The 23604-nt window shown below is 43.4% G+C and overlaps 1 protein-coding gene across 2 annotated transcripts in view; it reads right to left on the reverse strand.

Moving 5' to 3' along the window:
• vps8 (VPS8 subunit of CORVET complex) overlaps positions 1–23604 on the reverse strand; it is a 715536-nt gene that overhangs the window by 523388 nt on the left and 168544 nt on the right. For both annotated transcript variants that reach the window (XM_068035875.1, XM_068035876.1), the window contains exon 20: positions 18070–18116. In XM_068035875.1, coding sequence (XP_067891976.1) covers positions 18070–18116 — 47 coding nt within the window. The remainder of the gene's footprint in view (positions 1–18069; positions 18117–23604) is intronic.

The following is a 23604-nucleotide window of genomic DNA, read 5'->3' on the forward strand; positions in this document are numbered from 1 at the left end:
TATAGTTCCAAAACAGGATGGTGTGCAACTTGGAGGGGAACTTTAGGTCGTGGGGTTTTCATGCATCTGCTGCCCTTGCCCTTACAGATGGCAGAGGTTGCAGGTTTGGAAGGTGCTGTTTAAGAAGCCTTGGCCAGTTGGTGCAGTGCATCTTATAGATGGTACACACTGCTGACATTGTGCACCGGTGGTGCAGGGAGTGAATGTTTAAGGTGGTGGATGGGGTGCTGATCAAGCGGGTGCTTTGTCTTGGATGATGTCAGGTTTCTTGAGTGTTGTTGGAGCTGCACTCTTCCAGTCAAGTGAAGAATATGATGCCATACTCTGTCGACTGCTGCCTTGACGTCAAGAACAATCACTCTCACCTCCCTTCTGGAATTCAGCTCTTTTGTCCACGTTTGGACCAAGGCTGTAATGAGGTCAGGAGCTGAGCAGCCCTGACATAACCCAAACTGAACGTCATTGAGCAGGTTATTGTCAAGCAAGTGCCGCTTGATAACACTGTCGACTACACCTTCCATCACTTTACTGATGATCGAGAGTAGATTGATAGGGTGGTAATTGGCTAGTTTGGATTCGTCCTGCTTTTTGTGGACAAGACATACCTGGGCAATTTTCCACATTTTCAGGTAGATGTCTGTGTTGTAGCTGAACTGGAACAGCTTGGCTAGGAGCGCAGCTAGTGCTGGAGCACAAATCTTCAGTACTACAGCCGGGATTTTGACAGGGCCTATAACCTTTGCTGTACCCAGCCTTCAGCTGTTTTCTGATATCACGTGGAGTGAATAGAATTGTCTGAAGACTAGCATTTATGACGGTGGGGACCTCAGGAAGAGGCTGAGATGGATCATCCACTCGGCACTTCTGGCTGAAGATGGTACAAATGCTTCAGCCTTGTCTTTTGCACTGATGTGATGGGCTCCCCTACCATTGAGAATGGGGATGTTTTTGAAGTTCCTCCTCCAGTTAGTTGTTTAATTGTTCGCTATCACTTAAGACTGGACATGGCAGGAGCAGAGCTTTAATCTAATCTGTTGGCTGTGGGATCACTCAGCTCTGTCTAAAGCTTGTTGCTTCTGCTGCTCAGCATGCATGTGGTCCTGTACTGTAGCTTCACCAGATTGGTATCTCGTTTTTAGTTATGCCTGATGCTGCTCCTGGCATGTTCTCCTGCACTCCTCATTGAACCAGGGTTGGTCCCCTGGCTTGATGGTAATGTAGAGTGAAAGATATGCTGGGCGATGAAGTTAGATTGTGGCTGAATACAATTCTGCTGCTGCCCCACTGCCTCATGAATGCCCAGTTTTGAGCTGCTTGGCCTGTTCTGAATCTATCCCAATTAGCACAGTGGCAGTGCCGCACAACAAAATGGAGGGTATCCTCGGTGTGAAAATTAAACTTCGTCTCCACAAGGACAGTGCAGTCGACACTCCTACCAATACTGTCATGGACAGTTGGAGCTGTGACAGGTAGATTGGTGAAGGCAAGATAGAGTATGTTTTTCCTTTTCATTGGTTCTCACCACCTGCCACAGATCCAGTCTAGCAGCTATGACCTTCAGGACTCGACGAGCTTGCTCAGTAGTCATGCTACTGAGCCACACTTGGTGATGGGCATTGAAATCCCCCACGCAGAGTACATTGTTAGGCTCAATGCTTCTTCCAGGTGATGTTCAACATAGAGGAGTACCGATTCATCAGTTGAGAAAAGGTGGTAGGTGGCAATCAGCAGGAGGTGTCCTTGACCATGTTTGACCTGATGCCGTGAGACTTCAAAATCAATGTTGAGGACTCAGAATATCACTCCCTCTTGCACCATCTATGATGGATATGTCCTGCTGGTGGGACAGGACATACCCAGGGATGACGAGAGGAGAGTCTGGTACATGGGCTCTTCGGTGAGTATGACTATGTCAGGCTGTTGCTTGACTGGACTAGTCTGTGGAGCAGCTCTCCCAATTTTGGCACAAGTCCTCAGATGTTAGGAAGGAAGACTTTGCAGAGTCAGCTAGCCAAGGTGTGTTTTTGTTGTTTCTGGTGCCCAGGTCAATGCTGGATGGTCACAGAAACATAGAAACATTGATTAAAGGAGCAGGAGTATGCCATTCGGCCCTTCAAGCCTGCTCCGCCATTCATTATGATCATGGCTGATCATCCAACTCAGTAGCCTATTCCTGCTTTCGCCCCATACCCTTTGATCCCTTTAGACCCAAGAGCTAGATCTAACTCCTTCTTGAAAACATACAATGTTTTGGCCTCAACTGCTTTCTGTGGTAGCAAATTCCACAGGCTCACCACTCTCTGGGTGAAGAAATTTCTCCTCATCTCAGTCCTGAAAGGTTTACCCCGTATCCTTAGACTATAACCCCTGGTTCTGGACTCCCCCACCATCGGGAACATCCTTCCTGCATCTATCCTGTCAAGGCCTGTTAGAATTTTACAGAATGGTCCATCCCGTTTTATTCTTTTTTGACTTTTCTGCAGCGGTTTTTTTTACAACCGAGTGACTTGGAAGCCATTTCAGAGGGTAGTTAAGCGTCAACCACATTGCTGTGGGTCTGGAGTCACACATAGGCTAGACCAGGTAAAGAGGGCAGATTTTCTTCCCTCAAGGGCATTACTGAACCAGATGGGTTTTTAAGATAATCCAATAGTCTTCATGATCATTATTAATGAGACTAACATTTTATTCCAGATGTGTCTCTCTAGAACATTTGTCCTGACCTCTAGATTACTCGGCCAGGAACATAACCACTATGCTACTGAGGCCTGGGAGTAGATCATTGGGATATGTTGGTTGGCAAGGAAAAATATTGATGAAAAGTAAGAAAAAAAATTATAAACCAAAAGCAAAATGCTGTGGATTCTGGAAATCTGAAATAAAAACACAAAATGCTGCCAATACTCAACATGTTTGGCAGCATCTGTGGAGACAGAAACAGAGTTAACATTTCAGGTCAATGACCCTTTCATCAAACATGATCTTTTTTTCTTTCTCCACAGATGCTGCCAGACCTGCTGAGTATTTCCAGCATCTTCTGTTTCTATATAAAAAATATTCAAGCAAACCTAAAGTGATTTTTGAGGTGCATGAAGTGTATAATTGCTTCCTTTTTCTCCCTGTACAGGTCTCATCAAGCCACCCACTTTCTGCAGCCAAGGAGAAATTACAGAGATTCTACATCCTGGCATAAATGTCAAGGGAGTTCTGTTCTGGCTGCACAAGAGAATGAAAATTTGCTTTCTCTTTCCCTCCTTTCCCCTCAGAAGGCACTCAATTTCCATCTAGTTTCCCCACTGTGATGCAGCTAAAACTATGAAACCAGCAGAGTGGGAGTGAAAATCATACATTAAGTCATGGGCTCTGCAGCTAAATGTTGGATCACTATAAACTATTAAGTTATAAGTAAAATCAAAATACTGCAGATGCTGGAAATCTGAAATGAAAACAAAGTGCTGGAAATAGTCAGCAGGTCAGACAGCATCTGTGGAGAGAGAACAGAGTTAACGTTTCAGGTCTTAAATTATAAGGTTTGGGTTCATTTACCATCAAGTGCACAGTTGTGAAATAAAGAGAATAAGCTGTACAGCTCTTAAAAGTGCTGAAGCTTGCAAAGTGCATTCACTAACAGTTGCTTTGTATTATCACAATCATACAATTCTCTTTTGCTTCAGATGGTCTCTAAGTCTTGATATGTAGGGCAAAAGTATGTCACTGTCAACTATTGACAACAGTAAGTTTTTTTTCTCTTGAACTTATGCTATATACCACTATTGAAATATATCATAAGAGTTTCCAAGTTCTACTGCCATTAGGGTGAGAAGGCATAAGAACATAAGAAATAGGAGCTGGAGTAGGCCATTTGTCCCTTCAAGCCTGCTTCACCATTCAATAAGATCAGGGCTTTTCTTCGAGCTCAACTCCACCTTCCCGCACTATCCCCATATCCCTTAATTAGTACCCAAAAATCTATTGAGCTCTGTCTTGAACACACTCATGTGTCACAGGAAAGTACCATCATTATTACAGGATGAGGTTCTGATCTACACAGGTAGCAGTTGTGCACAGTGGACAGAAATCTGGAAGAATACCTGCAACAATGGTAAAATAAAAATCGCTCTACAAAAAACTCAGTGAATTAAATAATTATGAACTATGTCTCTCAAAACATTACTCCAGCAAAGCAGGAATTATGCTTAAGTATTATAATCATTCTGTTTAGTGAGTAGAGTTTCTCCTAAGCATTAAAACAAAAAATAAAAGCAATAATTGTCTATTAAAACAGCACTAAGTGTTGATTAGGTTTCCAATATTACATTGTCATAAACAATTTGCCCAGTTATTCTGCATTCAAACTTATTTAACTCTTTTCCTCCCACAGAGGCAGCAGGTTTGCAGTTTCAAGACAAGCCTAAAACACAAAGCAACACAAATGCAGGCTGTGGCTGGGAACTGAAGTCCCATTTAAGCAAGCTGCTTCTAGTTCTGACATCTGCACCACTTTGCATACCTGCTTGCAAAGTCTGGACGGAAGTCATAGGATTTATAAAACTGTACGAAAATCCTGTGGCTTCTCGAGATTGTGAGCTGATGGTGAATGCAGTATGATTGCTGTTCTGAAAACGAATGTGGGTCAAACATACAACAAGACAAGAGGACAAAGTTTTTCCAAAGCATCACAGTAAGGCCCATTTCACATAAAGCTTTATAGTATGCTCGAAATAAATTATTTTATTATTCTGAAGCTTGAAGCCATTTCATTGTTCTGTACAATCTACACTCCTGCTTTCTCTGATGGAACCCTTGTAATGTCACATATTATAAAGCTCTCATATGCTGGAAATTTGAAATATAAACAGAAAATGTTGGAGATACACAGCAGGACCATCAATATCTATAAAGGAAAAACACAGGTTGCAGACTTTGTTAGAACTGGAAACTGCAATATAATGTCAAGCATCCTCAACTAGGGCCAAATAAACCTCTGTCAATGTATCAAATCTGTTTTGATACATGCAATATAAATAACTGGTGTCAAAGGGATTTGGGTGCAATTGGTTCACTTTAGTGCAGCTCAGTATCCATGGGGAGCGAGCAGGGAGAGTACTATCAAATGACTGCATAAGCCAGACAATTAATTTAAAAATATTTTTACTAAATTAATAAATTTAGAATCAGAGTAGGCGTTATTTTCAGCACAGGAGGCGGCGATTCGGCCCATCGGGTCCATGGCTGGCTCTCCATGGAGCTCTGCTGTCAGTCCCACTCCCCAGCTCAATACCTGTAGTCCTGCAAGTCTATTTCTCTCAGGTGGCCATCCAACTTCCTCTTGAAGTCGTTGATCGCCTCCACTTCCACCAACCTGGTGGGCAGCGAGTTCCAGGTCATTACCACCCGCTGCGTAAAAAGGTGCTTCCTCATATTCCCCCTGCATCTTTTACTCAAAACTTTCAATCTGTGCTCCCTAGTTCTTGTACCATTTGTTAATGGTACTACGGCCAGGTAAGGAGGAGGTCACAGTCGCCCCTCTTGTCCTTCCTTTTATTTGACCGCAACAGGGTTTATACTTTTGTTAAACAGTGGTTGTGTTTACCACCTCAATGAGTGTTTTCCCTTTTACCTTTAATGTGATAGTGAAAGAACCAGACAGGTTTTCTGGAGTTTAAACAAGAAAGAGGTGAGTTTATTATACTCAACAAGCTAAACCCAATCTAAAAAATTATTTTAAAAATACGCAACACATTCACACAAGGATCTCACACACACAAATAGATTACAGAGTGGAAAATAGGTTTTTTGGTTGGTTTAAAGTCCAGAAGAAATAAAAGTTAAATACACAGTCTGAGGTTGGATGATTCGGTGGTCTTCCGGCTGAAGTTGTATTCTTGAAGTCTTTGGCTGGTCAAAGTGCACTTTGGGGCTGGCCTGCTTGGATCAGGGTTTTCTTGGAGGAGACTTGTAGGTGGTTCTCTGCCCCTGGTCGCTGTAGCAAGAGAGAGAGGAGTGGCACACAGCCTTTTTTGTTGCTGCACACTCGATTACTGTCTGTCTCTTTTGTGTAACAAAACTACAGGTTTTTTTTCAGAGATAGACAGGCGGTCACATGACTGTCTCAGTGTATTCTCTGAAACCTTCTAATGAGATACAAGGTTCAGAAGTGGCTCCACAGGCCTCAGGATGCTAATATTTACTCATGGAGGGGTTTGCTCTTTCAAAGTCAATGTGATAGCCTTGAATGCTGTGCTAATGAAGCAATTCTAGGTAATTCAATTACTTAGAGCATGTTATTGTTCTGGGTCCATGTTTCTTCGACTTCTGGCTCCGGTTGGAGGCTTTGGAATATGCAAAGGTGTTTCAGATGCAAATTGTGGTGGCCATCCTGGCTACCAGTTTTTTGTAAAGGTCAGCTGTAGGATCTTCTCCATTAAAAGTCTAATGTAAGTTTCCAACCGATTAATTAATATTTCTCATTTGGCACAGCATGTTTTCTTGACAATGAGAACAGTTTTTTTTGTCTATGATTCCAGGGATGGGGAATTTTAGTTATAAGGTTAGGTTGGAAAAGCTGGGTTTGTTTCCCTTAGAACAAAGGAAATTGAGGGGAGATTAAATAGAAGTGTATAAGATTATGACAGGCTTCTGGTAAATCTCCTCTGCATCCTCTCAAAGACCCTCACATCCTTTGTGAAGTGTGGTGACCAGAACTAGGTGCAATACTCTAGTTGGGGCTTAACCAGAACTTTATAAAGGTTCAGCATAACTTCTCTGCCTCTATTTATGAAGCCCAATATCCCATATGCTTTACTAACCACTCTCACTATGTCCTGCCACCTTCAAAGATCTATGCACATGCACCCCCAGCTCCCTCTGATCCAGCACACTTTTTAGAACTGTGCCATTAAGTATATATTGCCTCTCCCTATTCCTTCTGCCAAAATGCATCACCTCACATTTGTTAGTATTAAATTCATCGGTCACCTATCTGCCTATACTGTTAACCTACCTATGTCCTGTTGCAAGAAGCAGCCTGGAGTTCCCACATGAGTTACCCTGCCAGACTTCTACTTGTTAGACAATTTACTAAATGAAGAGAAATAAACTTAAGACTTAAATAAACATTCACCAGCTACTCAGCAATCAGCTCCTTCACTTGTGCTGATGTCACTTTACTCTATAGGTAGTTCAACTTCAATGTTTACTGAACTCTTCTTCTCTCTATATCTCAGATTTTAATTATGACAAATTTGGAATTCTTTCATGTTACGATCCCTCTTTATTTAGTTTTAATTTTACGCCTAGATTTAATGAAGTAACTAAACACTGATCATAATTGTTTGATAAATTATCCAATATACAATGTTATGTTTTGTTAAATTGACTTTTAATTTTTGTACTAATTGAAGTTTATTTTATAGGTTGATTAAATTAAATTAAATGTTTACCTGTAGACTTAACCCCACCCCTCTCGCGCACCTCCTTGTACTGTGAAGTCACTATGTAATGTTTTCCTCCTCCTTAGTTCATGGACTCAAAGTCAGACTGGCCCTTTTCGCTGCTCTGCTCCACTCCACTCTTGGCCTCCCCCTCTCCGATTGCTCCGGTCTGCTCTCAGCCTTGCCCTCTCTGCAAGGCAGAGGACCGAGAGTCTGAAAAGTTTTGATAGAGTGGATACAGGGAGAATGCATCCACTTGTGGGGAAGAGCAAAACAAAAGCCATCAATATAAGATCGTCAAAAAATCCAGTAGGGAATTCAGAAGTAACTTCTTTACGCAGAGAGTGGCAAGAATGTGGAACTCACTACAATAGACAGTGGTTGAAGCAAATAGCACAGGTGCATTTGAGGGGAGACTAGATAGGCATACAAGGGAGAAGGGAATAGACGGTTATGCTGATGGTGTTAGACAAGACTCAAGTGGGACATAAACAACAATGTGGACTGGTTGGGCGAATGGCCTATTTTTGTACTGTATATCCTATGTAATTCAATGCATTGTAAGGAAGTAGGAGTATAAGAATAAGGAGGTCTCGCTGCAACTGTACTGTGTACAGTTTTGGTCTCCTTACCCAAGGAAGAATCTACTTGATTTGGAGGGGGTGCAACCAAGATAAAGTAGATTGATTCCTGGGATGAGGGGATTGTCCCTTCAGGAGAGATTGAGTAGAATGGGTCAATACCCTCTGGAGTTTAGAAACATGAGAGGTGAGCTCATTGAAACATATGAAAAAAATTTTAAGTAGCTACCTTATAATTAATTCTAAGGGTAATTCTACTTTCTGGTCTCCAGTTTATAATAAATAGTTTGTAAAGTAAAGTAAAGACATGGCAGAGCAGCTCAGCCACATGAAATGCACATCCTGTGACATGTGGGAAGTCGTGGATGCTTCCCGTGGCCTAGACCACCACATGTGCAAGCTGTATGACCAGCAAAAACTTGAGCTCCAGGTTTCAAAAATCTAGCAATGGCTGGAGTCACTGTGGCACATTCGCAAGGCTGAGAACAACATGGATAGCACATTTAGGGAGGTGGTTTCACTGCAGGTTAAGAGTGCAGGCACAGAGGGAATGGGTGACTGCCAGACAGTCGAGGAGGACCAGGCAGGTAGTGCAGAAATCCATCTTGCTCACTAACCAGTTTTCCATTTTGGATTCTGGTGAGAACGATGATTCCTCAGAGGAGCGCAGCCAGAGCCAGGTCCGAGCAACACGGGGGTCGCTCAGCTGCACAGGAGGGGAGGAAGAAGAGAGGAAGAGCAATTGTGGTAGAGGATTCAATAGTTAGGGAAACAGACAAGCATTTCTGCGGCTGTAGACGTGACTCCATGATGGTATGTTGGCTCCCTGGTGAACAGCGGTGATCATGGTCCATACCGGCGTCAATGACACAGGTAGAAAGACGGATGAGGTCCTGAAGGCAGAATTGAGAGAGCTAGGCAACAGATTAACAAGCAGGACTTCAAAGGCACTAATCTCAGGATTACTCCCAGTGCCACGTGCTCGTGAGTACAGAAATAGGAGGATAGAGCAAATGAACACATGGCTGGAGAGATGATTCAGGAGGGAGGGCTTTAGATTTCTGAGGCATGGAGTCCAGTTCTGGGGCAGGTGGGACCCTGTACAAGGAGGATGGATTACACCTTAGCAGGACTGGATCCAATATCCTCGCAGGGAGTTTTGCTAGTGCTGTTGGGGAGGGTTTAAACTAGCATGGCAGGGGGATGGGAACCTGAGAGAGATTTCAGATAGGAGAGAAACAAAGCTTGTAATGGTAGAAGAAAAGTAGTAAGCGAAATTGGAAGGCAGCAGAAACACAGGCCAGCATCAAATAGGGTCAAAATAAGGAAAAATGTTAAAAAGGCAAAATTAAAGGCACTCTATCTGAATGCACGCAGCATTTGCAACAAAGTAGATGAATTGACGGCACAAATAGAAGTAAACGGGTATGATCTTATTGCCATTACGGAGACATGGCTGCAGGGTGACCAAAGCTGGGAACTAAATATTCAAGGGTATTCGACATGTAGGAAGGATAGGCAAAAAGGAAAAGGAGGTGGGGTAACGCTGTTCATAAAGGATGAGATGAGGAGATCAGTACATTAGTGAGAGCAGATCTTAGGTGAGAAGTTCAAGATGTCGAATCAGTTTGGGTGGAGTTAAGAAACAGCAAGGGGCAGCAAATATTGGTGGGAGTTGCTTACAGGCCACCAAACAATAGTGGGAATGTCGGGCACGATATAAAGAGGTGCATGTAACAAGTGCAATACAGAAATCATGGGGGACTTCAATCTATATATAGACTGGCTAAACTCAATGAGTACTAATTCTGTGGAGGACGCATTCCTGGAATCTATAAGAGATGGTTTTCTACAACAGTATGTTGAGGAACCAACTAGAGAACATGCTATTTTAGATCTAGTATTGTGCAATGAGAAAGGGCTAATTCATAATCTCGTCGTAAAGGAGCATTTAGAGAAAAGTGACCATAATATGATAGAATTTTACATTAAGTTTGAAAGTGATGTAGTTCAATCCGAAATCTAAACAAAGGTAACTATGAAGGTATGATTGTGGAAGATTGGGAAACTATATTAAAAGGTATGACAGTAGACAGGCAATGGTTAGCATTTAAAGAATTAATACATGGTTTTCAACAAATTTACATTCATTTGAAGCACAAAGACCCAGCAGGAAAGGTGCCCCAACTTTAACTAATAAGAGGTTAAAGATTGTATTAGATCAAAGAAAAAGGCCTATAAAGTTGTAAAAAAAAAAGTCTGAGGATTGGGAACATTTTAGAATTCAGCAAAGGAGAACCAAGAAACTGACAAAGAAAGGGCAAATAGAATATGAAAGTAAACTCGCGAGGAACATAAAAACAGACCGTAAAAACTTCTATAGGTAGGAGGACCAAAATCACAAAGAGAGGCAAAATTCCAGGAATTAAGAGAAAAACAAGGTAGATCATTATCAATATCAGCTAGGACAAAAGAAAAAGCTGCATTGGACAAAGATTGTTGTATTTCTGATGTATCATATAAGTTACCCTTCCATTCAAATATGAGCACTGCAACTAATGTCGGATTGATGTGACATCTACATCGTTACATTTTACACGCCTCCACAATCAAATTGCAAGGTCATCGGCCCGAAACATTCACTGTTTCACTCTCCACAGATGCTGCCTGACCTGCTGAGCATTTCTAGCATTTTCTGGTTTGATTTCAGATTTCCAGCATCTGCAGTATTTTGGTTTTGTATGAATGAAGTTCCATAACGATTATGTTTAATCTGTTGGCTGGGTCATGAATGGATCACGGCCGCATCCCCAAAGACATGCTCTAAGACGAGCTTGTTATTTGCACGAGACCAACAGGTCACCCACATCTGTGATACAAGAATGTCTGCAAGTGAGACCTCAAGTTGACCGGGATCAGTGTCGATGCATGAGAAGTCCTTGCTGTTGACTCAAATTCCTGAAGAATGGCAGTCAGGAAGGGGATGGAAAAAGCCAAGGACCAATGAAACAACCAGATGGTGGGAAAGCCCAGCGGAAGGAAAAAAAACATCAGTCGCCCTCGGGCCCATGATATTCATCTGTGCAAGGGATTGTCACTCGTGAGTCGCCCTCTACAGCCACAATGGGTGATGCTCAACTCAGAAGTGACATACACCCTAGGCGCAGTCCATCGCCTTTCGAGACAGACGGATGCCGACTACTACTACTATAATGAGGATATTTAAACAATCTGAATGGCTTCTGCAAATTTAAACAGATATACAAAGACTTCATCTATGAAATGTCAAGAGATTTGTGTTTCTTCTTTGCATCTTATATGACATGAACCTCTCACATAACTTAGGGGAAACTAGTTTAAAGGAGGGAACAGCAATATTGCACTTCAAATGTTGCACTGACCCAACCTAACCCAAACCAACACCACTCCAAGGTAATGTAGAAAGGATCCATATTTTTTCATGTCATGTGCCCCCACCCATCAACTCTGAAGACTCTGAATTCCTTCAATGCACAAATTCACCACAAAACATCTCCCAATTTATACCGTTTAAAATATGTGAAAATAGTCTGGAATTCAGAGACAAATGGGTAAGTGTTAAATTTCTGTGTAAAAAGTTGGTTCTTAAGAGTAAAAATTGGTTACTGCACCCTGACAAATAAGATTTCATCCTGGAATGAACATGGGCGTTCGAAAACATTAATGGTGCAACTGGGACACGTAGGGGCAAGGTTTATTCATGATTCTCACACTCTACATGCTTGTTAAGTCGTTATTGCTACATTAAGTCAAATAAAAGCTCTAAGCATTTTTAAGAGAATCAATCTATTTCTGTACCAGAAGGTGCCCAATTTGCTCTGAAGCTAAACTGTTGAAAAAACAACAGGCTATTAAGATCTTGCAACAGCTTCTCATTCCCTGAGCTCTGAGCAAATCTGAAGTATCGATGATTGCCTTTAATTGCCAAAAATCTAATCTTAATCCTTCAATACTAACAAATGAAATAAAAAAGGAAACTCAAATACGGGAGATATGAAATAAAAACAATATCCTTAAAGAAAAAATATATAGTAACATTGCAGGTTTAGTCCCTTCCTTCAGCCAAATATTGATGCCTGAAGGATTAAGCCATCTTCTTTTACGCTTTACAGATCTAATGGATCTGCTGTGCATTTGCAGCATTTTCTGTTTTCATTAAAAATACGAGTCTTGGGAGCAATTCACTTAACAGATAAGACATGAAGCACATGGGCTGCAATGTCACCCAGATCATAGGAGAATAGAACTGCTAGATGGGAAAAGACCAAGGTCCATCTGGTTCACCTTTTACCATCCTGGTAATCACATAATACAATGATAATGGAGTTGTTGACTAATCACAGCGATCAATCTCTATCAATGAGTCTACCACAGACCCAGACATGAGGGGCTGAATTTTATGATCCCGCCACCGGTACACAAAAAGGTAGCATCCCATTTGAGACGCGAGTGGCTGTGGGTGGCCATTTTGCATAATGGCACCACCCCCCCAATCGCATGGCAGGGGCAGCAGTTCCTGGTGTCACCTGATGTTTCCCCCGTTCACACACAAGCCCCTGGCAGAGATCCCTTTGTTCACACACAAGCCCCTTGCAGAGCACCCCCCCCCATTCACATACAAGTCCCTTGGACACTCAGCATAGCGGCAATAGTCGCTGTAAATCCTACTTCCCCTATGCTACTCTGGTTAGATTACCTTTCCTTTCACAGCATCAAGAACTTTCACCTCAGTGGCGCCAGTTTTTCGAAGTCGCGAAACTGAAGGCACGTGAGTGTCGCACATCAACCACAAAATTGAGAAACCTTTGTTGGATTGCAGTGAATTAGATTCATATTTATTTAAAGCAGCATTTCAAACATTTAAATTAAGATGCCGACAAGACAGGAACACCACGGTACTTCCCCGTCTCTGATAAAATAAGCACACTGCGATACGGTGACGGGTTTCATGGTGGACGGCTCCACGGAGATTCTCTGCATCCCAACGCTGCCAAACCCGCCTCCAACAAGAGAACAAAATTCAGCCCGAGGTGAGGAAAACCCTCAGTGCTGGAGAGCTTTGGGAACCCTAGGTTCAAAGTCACCTGTTCCTCCCGAGCACGCTATACTCACCACATATCATGTCTCCAATTATTCATATATGATGTGCCAAAATGTTATTTTCGGAAAGAAATCTTACTTTTGAATGATTCAATACCAACTGCTTCAGTTTATCTGCTTATGGAGCCTGATGATCCAAAGAATGACTATGTGCTCACTGAAATACTGTTTCTCTGGATTAGTTTAGAATTAATCCTCCTTCATGTGCAGACCATGTCCTCTACTCTGGTCAAAGTGAAACAGTTCATCATGGTCTATATTATTCAGTCCCTTTAGAATTCTAAAAACAGGAATCATATCACCTCGCAACCTTACTTTTCCAGTAAGAACATGCCCAATTTATATAATCATTCCACAAAATCCAATCCCTTCATCCCTTCAATCATTCTGGTTGCTCTCTTCACTAGCTGCAATAGCATTTTGGTACTGTGGCAACCAGATCTGCAGTTTTTCAGAATAAAGCTTCTGTAGGTAAAGAAATAAAGTCTATGAAACATTACAAAAGTATTGCTGACATCATAAATGAACAATGTCCTTCCTGGTGAAGCTCTATGATTAGAAAACCAAATGGGAGGAAAAATTACTAATAACTTCGGACGGCACAGTGGTTAGTACCGCAGCCTCACAGCTCCAGCGACCCGGGTTCAATTCTGGGTACTGCCTGTGCGGAGTTTGCAAGTTCTCCCTGTGACCGTGTGGGTTTTCGCCGGGTGCTCCGGTTTCCTCCCACAAGCCAAAGACTTGCAGGTTGATAGGTAAATTGGCCATTATAAATTTCCCCTAGTATAGGTAGGTGGTAGAGGAATTGAGGGAAGGTGGGGATGTGGTAGGAATATGGGATTAATGTAGGATGAGTAGAAATGGGTGGTTGATGGTCGGCACAGACTTGGTGGGCCGAAGGGCCTGTTTCAGTGCTGTATCTCTAAAAAAAAATCTACATGCGGAAAATACAACAGCGAAATACTGCGGCTGCTGGAAATCAGAAATAAAAATAAGAAATGCTGAGAACACTCAGCAAGTTCGGCAGCAGCTGTGGAGTGAGTTAACGGGCTAGATTTTACTAGCCCTCTGGGGATGGGCTGGGAGGCGGAGGGGGAGTGCTTGCCGTCTTCCTGCCACCATGCTATTTTACCAGTAGTGGGAAGGTGCCAAAAGCCCAATTGAGACACTTAAGTAACCAATTAAGGGCCTCTGTGCCACAGCTGGTATGTTACCAGCAGCAGGTGGGCCCTTTGCCACGTGGGAAGGCTGCCTGGTCGGCCAAGATCTTGAGCTGTACCATTTGAGCTCAATAATGTGGATACGACAAATGAAAACAGGTAATTCAGATGCAAATCTGCACAAGCAGAATTCCCAATCTCAACCAGAAGATGTCAACCAGTTCCTTAAGGGATGAGGTGACTGAAGTTACACAGAGGCACTAAAAAAGGCCTACAAAGTCATCTGCCTAGCTGAACTGGGAAATGATGTACAGGGTAACAGAAATGGACAAAAGGTCTAAAATAACAGCAAGAATACAGAATACGGCCAGGACCACTCCACTCCAGACCTCATTACAGCCTTGGTCCAAACATGGAACAGAAGAGCTGAATTCAAGAGGTAAAGTGAGAGGGACTGCCCTTGACATCAAGGCGGAATTTGACCGAGTGTGACATCAAAGAGCCATACCAAAGTTAAAATCAATGGGGAAAACTTTCCAGTGGTTGAAGTCATATCTCGCACAAAGGAAGATGGTTGTGGTTGTTGGAAGTCAATCATCTCAGCCCCAGGGCATTGCTGCAAGAGCTCCTCAAAGCAGTGTTCTAGGCCCAACCATCTTCAGCTGTTTCAATAGTCTTCCCTCCAATATAAGGTCAGAAGTGGGGATGTTCACTGATAATTGCACAGGGTTTGGTAGCATTCGCAACACCTCAGATACTGAAGCAGCTCGTGCATGCATACAGCAAGATCTGGAAAATGTTCAGTCTTGGACTGATAAGTGGCAAATATCACAATTGCCAGGCAATGACCATCTCCAAAATGAGAGAATCTAACCATCTCTCCTTGATGTTCAATGGCATAACCATCGCTGAATCTCCTACCATCAACGATCTGGGAGCTAACATTGAACAGCCACATAAATACTGTGGCTCCAAGATCAGGTCATAGACTGGGAATTCTGTGGCGAGTGAGTCACCTCTAGACTCCCCAAAGCCTGTCCACCATCTACAAATTAGAAGTCAGGAGTGTGATGGATAACTCTCTATTTGCCTGGATGAGTACAGCTCCAACGACACTCAAGAAGCTCAACACCATCCAGGACAAAGCAGCCCACTTGACTGGCATCCCATCCACTACCTGAAGCCTTCACTCCCTCCACTACTGGCACATAGAGACAGCACCGTGCACTATCCACAGGACGGCCTGCAGCAACTCACCAAATCTCCTTTGACAGCAACTTCCAACCTTGCGACCTCTAGCATCTGGAAGAAAGGACAGCAGACGCATAGGAACACCACCACCGGCAAGCTCCCCTCCAAGTCACACACCATCCTGACTTGGAACTATATCACCATTCCTACACTGCCACTAGGCAAAAATCCTGGAACTCCCACCTTAACAGCACTGTGGGTGTACCTCCACCACACAGACTGCAGCGATTCAAGAAGGCAGCTCACCACCAACTTAATCAGGGCAATTAGAGACCGACAATAAATGCTGGCTTTACCAGAATTGCTCACATCCCATGAATGAACAAAAATATCTGATGGTTTCATTTACATGCAAGTTATACTCATGAATTGATAACATTCAACATCAAATGGAAGCTAATGTTGCCAAACTTTTAAAATAAATTTTTATAAATGTATTAATAGTGTCAAATGCTGTTAAAAAGACTTGCACTTATATTATGCTTCATCATATCTCAAAGTGTTTCACATACAATTAACGTTATGCTGCTGTTACGCAGGCAACAGTGAGAGACAGTTGACAGTTTTATCTTGTGAAATCTTAGGAAGACTTGTATCGAAATGACGGTGCAGATGGGCATAAATGACTGATGGTAATTTGCACACGAGGGGAAGGTTCAACCGTCAGATTTTGTGGTAATTTCCCTTATATCGCAAGTCTGACCTCTAATAGCAAGCAATATATTTGTATCCAGCTTGCAAATGTAACACACCATCCTATATCTCACAGGCTTCCACTACCGTTAGATTCACTCTATACTGTTTAAAATCCCTCCTCAGATTTGCATTTAGATATTATGTTTCAGGCAATTGGCAAACCAACCAGAAGGGAGATGAGTAGCAATGTTTTCATGCAGAGAGTTATGATGATCTAGAATGCACTGCCTGAGAGGATGATAGAAGCAGATTCAATCATTTTCAAAAGGGAATTGGATAAATACTTCAAGAGGAAAACTGCAGAGCGAGAAGACTAATTGGATAGGTATAGCTCTTTTCAAAGAGGCAGCACAGGCACAATGGGCCAAACTGACTCCTGTGCTGTATCATTCTATGATATTCCTTATGTTTAGTTTAGAGATACAGCACTGAAACAGGCCCTACGGCCCACCGAGTCTGTGCCGACCATCAACCACCCATTTATACTAATCCTACACTAAACCCATATTCCTACCACATCCCCACCTGTCCCTATATTTCCCTACCACTTACCTATACTAGGGACAATTTGTAATGGCCAATTTACCTACCAACCTGCAAGTCTTTTGGCTTGTGGGAGGAAACCGGAGCACCCAGAGAAAACCCACGCAGACATAGGGAGAACTTGCAAACTCCACACAGGCAGTACCCAGAGTTGAACCCGGTTCGCTGGAGCTGTGAGGCTGCGGTGCTAACCACTGCGCCACTGTGCCGCCCATATATACTTAAGCAGAAGCTGTGCACTAATATGCAAAGTAGACAAATGCAATTTGTATAGGAAATGTTCACCATTCTCAGGCTTCAGAGACAGAGAAATGAATTTCAGCATATCCATCTCCAGGACAACTTGCTGTAATCATATTATCTTGCTTGCTATAGCGGCCAAGTGGCTTATCAATTGCACAAAACTCAAACATGTGGCAGAAGTACATACAGGCCAAACAGTAGCAAACATGACTGAATGACGATCTTTATTCCATTCCTATATCTACATCATGTATCGACATATACCAGTACTCACTTGTGCATTATAAGCACTGCAGCAATGTTGTTTAGGAACACAAAAGCAGCAGTGTCAAAGTATTAGAAAGTCTTGAAGCTAGACTTATCACTTCTTACTAACTTAGAGTCAGATACAGGGGCCTAATTCAAAAAGAACTACTTCAAATACAGCATTCAGCAAACCACCAGAATCATGCTGAATGCTGAATTTAATCACCAGCTGTGCACCGAGGACATATCAATCGAACTATGGATCAACTACTGTCACCAGTAGAAACCCTTTTTTGGGCAAGCTGTCACTAGTTAGCAAGCTTATAGCACAAGACAGCTTAAAGCAACAAAAGTTTAGTACTAAAACTGGAAGAATACTTAGCCATAAGCAGAAGAGGACAAGGTAAAAAAAATAATGCTTCACTGAATTTCTCAAATCGCAGTCAAAGAATTTACACTACAAGCTGAAAAATATGCTGCTCAATGCAGATCATCACTTATTTCAAGGCTGTGGGCATGTTTTACAGGACATATTTACTCTCAAAACCTAGCTTATAAATTCTTGGGATCAACAACAGTAATACTAACTTTATTTCAGGGGCCAAAACATTTCTTCAGAACCTTCATGAAACTCAAACTTAAAAAAAAAGTCAAAATGCAAATGTTTGCAAACAAGAATTTTTTTTTGCTTTTTGTGTTAAAAAAAAATAAGATTTGTAATTAAATAAAGATATAAATAGATTAAAAATCACGGAGGAAAGCCCATCTGAGACTTACATGCGGTCGAGCAGAAGACAATAATCAACCATGACGGGTACCATGTCCTGCAGAAGAAATCATGATAAAACAAAGAGTCAGCACCATTAAATCATTAGATCCTTGAATCCCTGATTATGGACAACAATATGGTTGAATCACTGTGATTTCTTTAACAGAAGTTTAAGTATGCAATTCCATCTCAAATAATCCTCTATTTAAAATGAGATAGAATTTCCCCAGAATATCAGCTTGGCTCAGTTGGTGGCACTTGGCACTGAGTCAGAAGGTTGTGGATTGAGGTTGAACACTTGAACATAAGCACAAAATCTAGGCTTTCCACTGAAAGTACTAAGAGACTGCTGGATTGTTACAAGTGTTGTCCTAAAGAGGTTGCCAGTTTGTCACGTTGACCTTCAGGATCCCCTGGCAATATTCAAAGAGTAGGTGTCTGAGCCAACAATCCTCAACCAACATAAAAACAAAATCGCATTCACTGATTATTTATTTCATTGAGCTTTGCAAGAATTTGCCCACACAACAGCAGTTACTGCACTTCAGAAGTATTTCATTGTGTGAAACACAAGTGTTATAACTCGATGTATCCTCTGATTAAAAGACTATTATTTGTAATGCAGTTGCAGATTAATTATTTGACATCTATGCACTAAATGTCACAAGAGCCCTGTGTACCTATTAATTGATAATACATTTAAACAGAAAAATTAAAAAAAAACATAAGACAAATCAATTGTTCCTTTGAGTCAGCCACTGCCAGCACGAACATGCGCTGTATCAATATTTGTGATGTCTGACTGATTTCTAGAACATAACAAGGTAGTAAACATCCATTAGATAGTATAACATATCATTGCAACATAAAATGATACTACACAGGAGGCCAGTCAGCCCAACATGTCTGAACCAACTCTTTCAAAGACCAATCCAGTTAGTCCCACTCCCCCACTCATTCCCCATATCCCTGCAATATTTTCTCCTTCCAGTATTTATCCAATTCCCTTTTGAAGGCTACTATTGAATCTGTATCCACCACTCTATCAGGCAGTGCATTCCAAATCCTAACCAATCACTGCATAAAAAAGGTTCTTCCTCATGTCGCCCATAGCTCTTTTGCCCATTACCTTAAATCTGTGCCCTCTGGTTATCAAGCTTTCAGCCATTGGAAACAGTTTCTCTTTATTTACTCTATCTTAACCCTTCAAGATTCTGAACACTTGTATCAAATCTCTTCTTAGCCTTCTCTGCTCTAAGGAGAACAACCCCAGCTTCTTCAGTCTATGGTTTCATGATACAAAGCCAAGTGCCAACACAGAAACAAAAGATGCATCTGGATAAGGTGTAAATGGCAGGAGAGCTGCCGTCCGAACACAAAGCAAAAGGGATTAAGAAACAAGCCGGGGAGTGGGGGGGGCGGGCGGGTGAAACAAAATTTTTTTTTTTTTTTAAATGGGTGCAGGAGTTTTGATCGAAAATTATTAAACTCAATTTTGAGTCCTGAAGGCTCTAAAGTGCTTAGTCAAAAGATAAGGTGCTGTTCGCTGAGCTTGCGTTGAGCTTCACTGGAACACTGTAGCAGGCCGAGAACAGAAAGATCAGAGTGGGAGCAAGAAGGATTAAAATGACACGCAACAGGAAGCTCGGAATCGCGCCTGTGAACTGAACGATTTAGCAGGTCAAGCAGCATCTGTGAAGGTTTAGCAGGTAAAGCAGCATCTATGGAGTATTTCCAGCCTTTTCTGTTTTTATTTCAGATTTCCAGCAACCGCAGTATTTTTGTTTTGTACGTCCTCTGGAAGTCTATTACTATCTTACTCACTGGCTGGAATTTTATACCACCCCGACGAGCCAGATAGTAGCAGGGGCTGTGGCATAAAATGAAGGGGGAGGCACCAGGAGACTTTCCCAACCTGCTCCCGCCGCTTTATGCAAGGCAGTGGCGAAGAAAAACGGCTCGCCCGCCCCAGGCCAATCAAGGCCCTAATGTGGCCACTTAAGGGCCTTCGCCCATATCCACGTGGATTTTATGCGTGGCAAGCAGGCATGCTGGAGCCGGGAGAAGCCACCTAACGAAACCAGCTGGCTCCCAAATGTCCCGGGGGGTGCCCTCATTTTCGGGCACCCTGTGCCCGATGGAGGGTGACCCCCACTACTCCAACCACCCTCAAAACCCATTGTGCCGCCCCCCCTCCCCAAATAAACCACCCTTGCCTTGCTGGGACCTGATCGATTATCCCCAGCGAGGCAACCAAAACTTACCTGCCTTCTCATCTGCCAGGCATCTTCTCTTCATGCTGGGCTGCAGTCTCAGCAGTGGCGCTGCTGGGACTAAGAGCTGCCAGCCCACTGATCGGCCAGCAGCTCTATTAGGTGGGACTTCCTATCTCAAGCAGGTGGAAGCCCCACCTCACACCAACTGAAGCCTGGGGACTCGCAAAATACAGGTCGGATCCCCAGGCGAGGCGGAAGCGGGTTTGCCTCCAACTTTTCAGTCAGTGGCCGGTTCCCGTCTGCCTACCGTAAAATTTCAGCCACTGTTTACTATACTTCCAAGTTTCGCATCATCTACAAATTTCAAAACTGTGGCTGTACCAAGTCTAAAATATGTATAACAATGGTACTAATACTGAACCCTGGGGAACACCAGTCTATACCTCCCTCCAGTCTGAAAAACCCCCTTTCATCACAACACCCTGTTTTCTATTTCATATCCATACTGCTACTACCCTTTTTCCCCCATAGGTTTCAATTTGGCTAATAAGCCTAATACGTGGTACATAAGCAAACACTTTCTGAAAGTCCAGATACATAATCTCAACTATAACTGCGCTCATCCACTCTCTGTTACTTCAACAAAAATCTCAATCAAGTTAGTGAAATATGATTTGGCCTAAACAAATCCATGCTGGTTCTCCTTTACTAGTCCATACTCAAAGTGGCTGCTAATTTTCTCCCGGATTATTGTTTCTAAAAGCATCCCCACCACTGGCCTGAAACTTGGCTTGTAATTCCCAGGTTTATCCTGCTCCCCTTTTTACAGCAAGGGTGTATTTACAATCCTCCAGTCCTCCTTAGCATCTAGAATGTAGGAACTCTAAGATTTACAAGATACAGGTTTACATTCATGATCAACACAGTGAGTAACCATTCAATTTGGCCAGGACTGAGGTAAACTCTTGAATCTACATGTTACCAATCACAAATTAATTGTTTCCTTTTTAATTTGTTATTTCCAACTGGACATTTAGCACAAAGGATGCCACAAATTAACATCTGAACAATACACATCTAGGACTGAATTTAGTGATGCTTTTAGAAGCGGGAAAGTGGGGGGGCTGGAGAAGAATGGCAGATGCATTTGTCAAGAAATCTGACATCATGATGTTGGTTCCAGATTTAGGAAGCAGCAGGAGAGCACCAAGATGGCATCACCACCTCGATGCAACAGGAGTGCAATTTAAATTGTAGAATAGTTAGTTATAATACATTAGCATGCAATTAATTGTGATTCATTGGGGGGCTTGGAATTAAATGGACGACGGGAAGACCTCATGTGCCTTCAGATTCCCAGCCGTTGAAAGCTGGTGGCACCAAGGGGAGACCTCAATGTCCTGATGGGATGACAGCCACGACCAGCAAAGGATAGGGGAAGAGAGGGGAGTGGAGGCCACTGTCGGCCTGCAGTGCCGGGCACTCTGCACGGGCGGATTTGGTATCGGGTGGTCTGCATGGGTGGCCATACTGCTGGGTGAGAGGGTTGGGTGGCCACAATGCTGGGTCAGAGGGTCGGCTATCAGCAAGGGTGGGCAGTGAGGTCCATTAGCACGTAAGCCAAGAGAAGTAGCAAAGGCAAAGATGCCAAGGCAACTTCGTCTCTGGAAGCCGACTGATCAGCTGGCATGGGTCTCATACACCCTGTCTTTGTGGACCCTGTGGTGTGCTGCAGCGCCTCCAACAGAGGGAGGGCCAGGAGGCAGCTGCTTCTGCCAGTGAAGCTCCACAATGAGCATGACAGCAGCCGGCCATGCCAAGAGGGCCTACCTGTACCAGAGAGCATCCCGGACCTCGACTCAGCTACCTTCAAATATCTGAGTGGCATTGTCAGCGAAGACTGTGACTCTCCAGGGAAGCCATAACCAGGATGAGCTGCAACATCTGGGATTCAGTGATCACCTATGCCAGTGGTCCTGAAGATCACAGTGGCACTTAACTTTAACATGTCTGGATCTTTCCAGGGATCCACCAGGTACATGTGCCTGGTCCCCCAGGCAGCAGCCCACTGCTGCTGACCAATGTCCTGTTCAAAAGGGGCCACTGACCTATCTGCACTACCCTGACAGACCAAGAGGGCCATAGGATTCAGGGCCATCGCTGGATTCCAACAGGTGCAAGGTGTGATAGATTGTATGCATGTGGCCATCAAGTCTCCAATGGACCAGCCAGCCGCCTTCATCAATAGGAAAGGCTTTCATTCCAAAGGTCAACTGGTCTGCGACCACGGAAAGCCGCCACTACGCCTACATTCTTTGACAAACCAAGGTGCAACAGTTTTTCCTGCCCACCCACCCCCCCACAAGGGTTGAATTCTTGGGGACAAGGGCTACCCATTGAAGACATGGCTACTGACACCAGTGAAGAACCCGTGCAATGCAGCAAAGGAGAGGTACAACACTTGCCACAGCTCCACCCGAGCGACCATCGAGCAGGCCACTGGGCTTTTAAAATGAGATTCCGTGCCTCAGTCAATCCAGAGGAGCCCTGCAATATGCACAGCAAGGATCTCAGGTATTGTTGTGGTCTGCTGTGCTCTGCACAGTCTAGCCCTGCAGAGGGGAGAGACCTTGCATGAAGAGGACAAAACTGATCGCCATTCCTCAACCAACAAGGAGGATGCGGAGAAGGTTAATGAGCAGGCAGCACTGGATGTTGAACACTTTGCCACCGAGGCCAAGCACACTGTCTCTCGTCTCCCTGGCCCATCACTCGGTGTCATATTTACCCGCTTCCATAGAGTCATACAGCACTGAAACAGGCCCTTCGGCCCATCATGTCTGTGACAACCATCAAGCACCTATCTATTCTAATCCTATTTTCCAGCACTTGGCCCGTAACCTTGTATGCTATGGCGTTTCAAGTGCTCATCTAAACATTTCTTAAATGTTGTGAGGGTTTCTGCCTCTACCATCTTCTTCAGGTAGTGAGTTCCAGATTCCAACCACCCTCTGGGTGAAAAAACTTTTCTTCAAATCCCTCTAAATCTCCTGCCTCTTAGCTTAAATCCATGCCCCCTGGTTATTGATCCCCCCGATAAAAGAAAAAGTTTCTTCCTATCTATCTTACCAATGGCCCTCATAATTTTGTATACCTCAATCAGGTCCCCCCTCAGCCTTCTCTGCTCTAAGGAAAACAACCTAGCCTATCCAGTCGCTCTTCACAGCTGAAATGCTCCAGCCCAGGCAACATCCTGGTGAATCTCCTCTGCACCCTCTCCAGTGCAATCACATCCTATTGTGCGGTGACCAGAACTGTACACAGTAC

The sequence above is a fragment of the Heterodontus francisci genome, chromosome 7 (genome assembly GCF_036365525.1).
Source record: "Heterodontus francisci isolate sHetFra1 chromosome 7, sHetFra1.hap1, whole genome shotgun sequence".
Taxonomy (NCBI): domain Eukaryota; kingdom Metazoa; phylum Chordata; class Chondrichthyes; order Heterodontiformes; family Heterodontidae; genus Heterodontus; species Heterodontus francisci.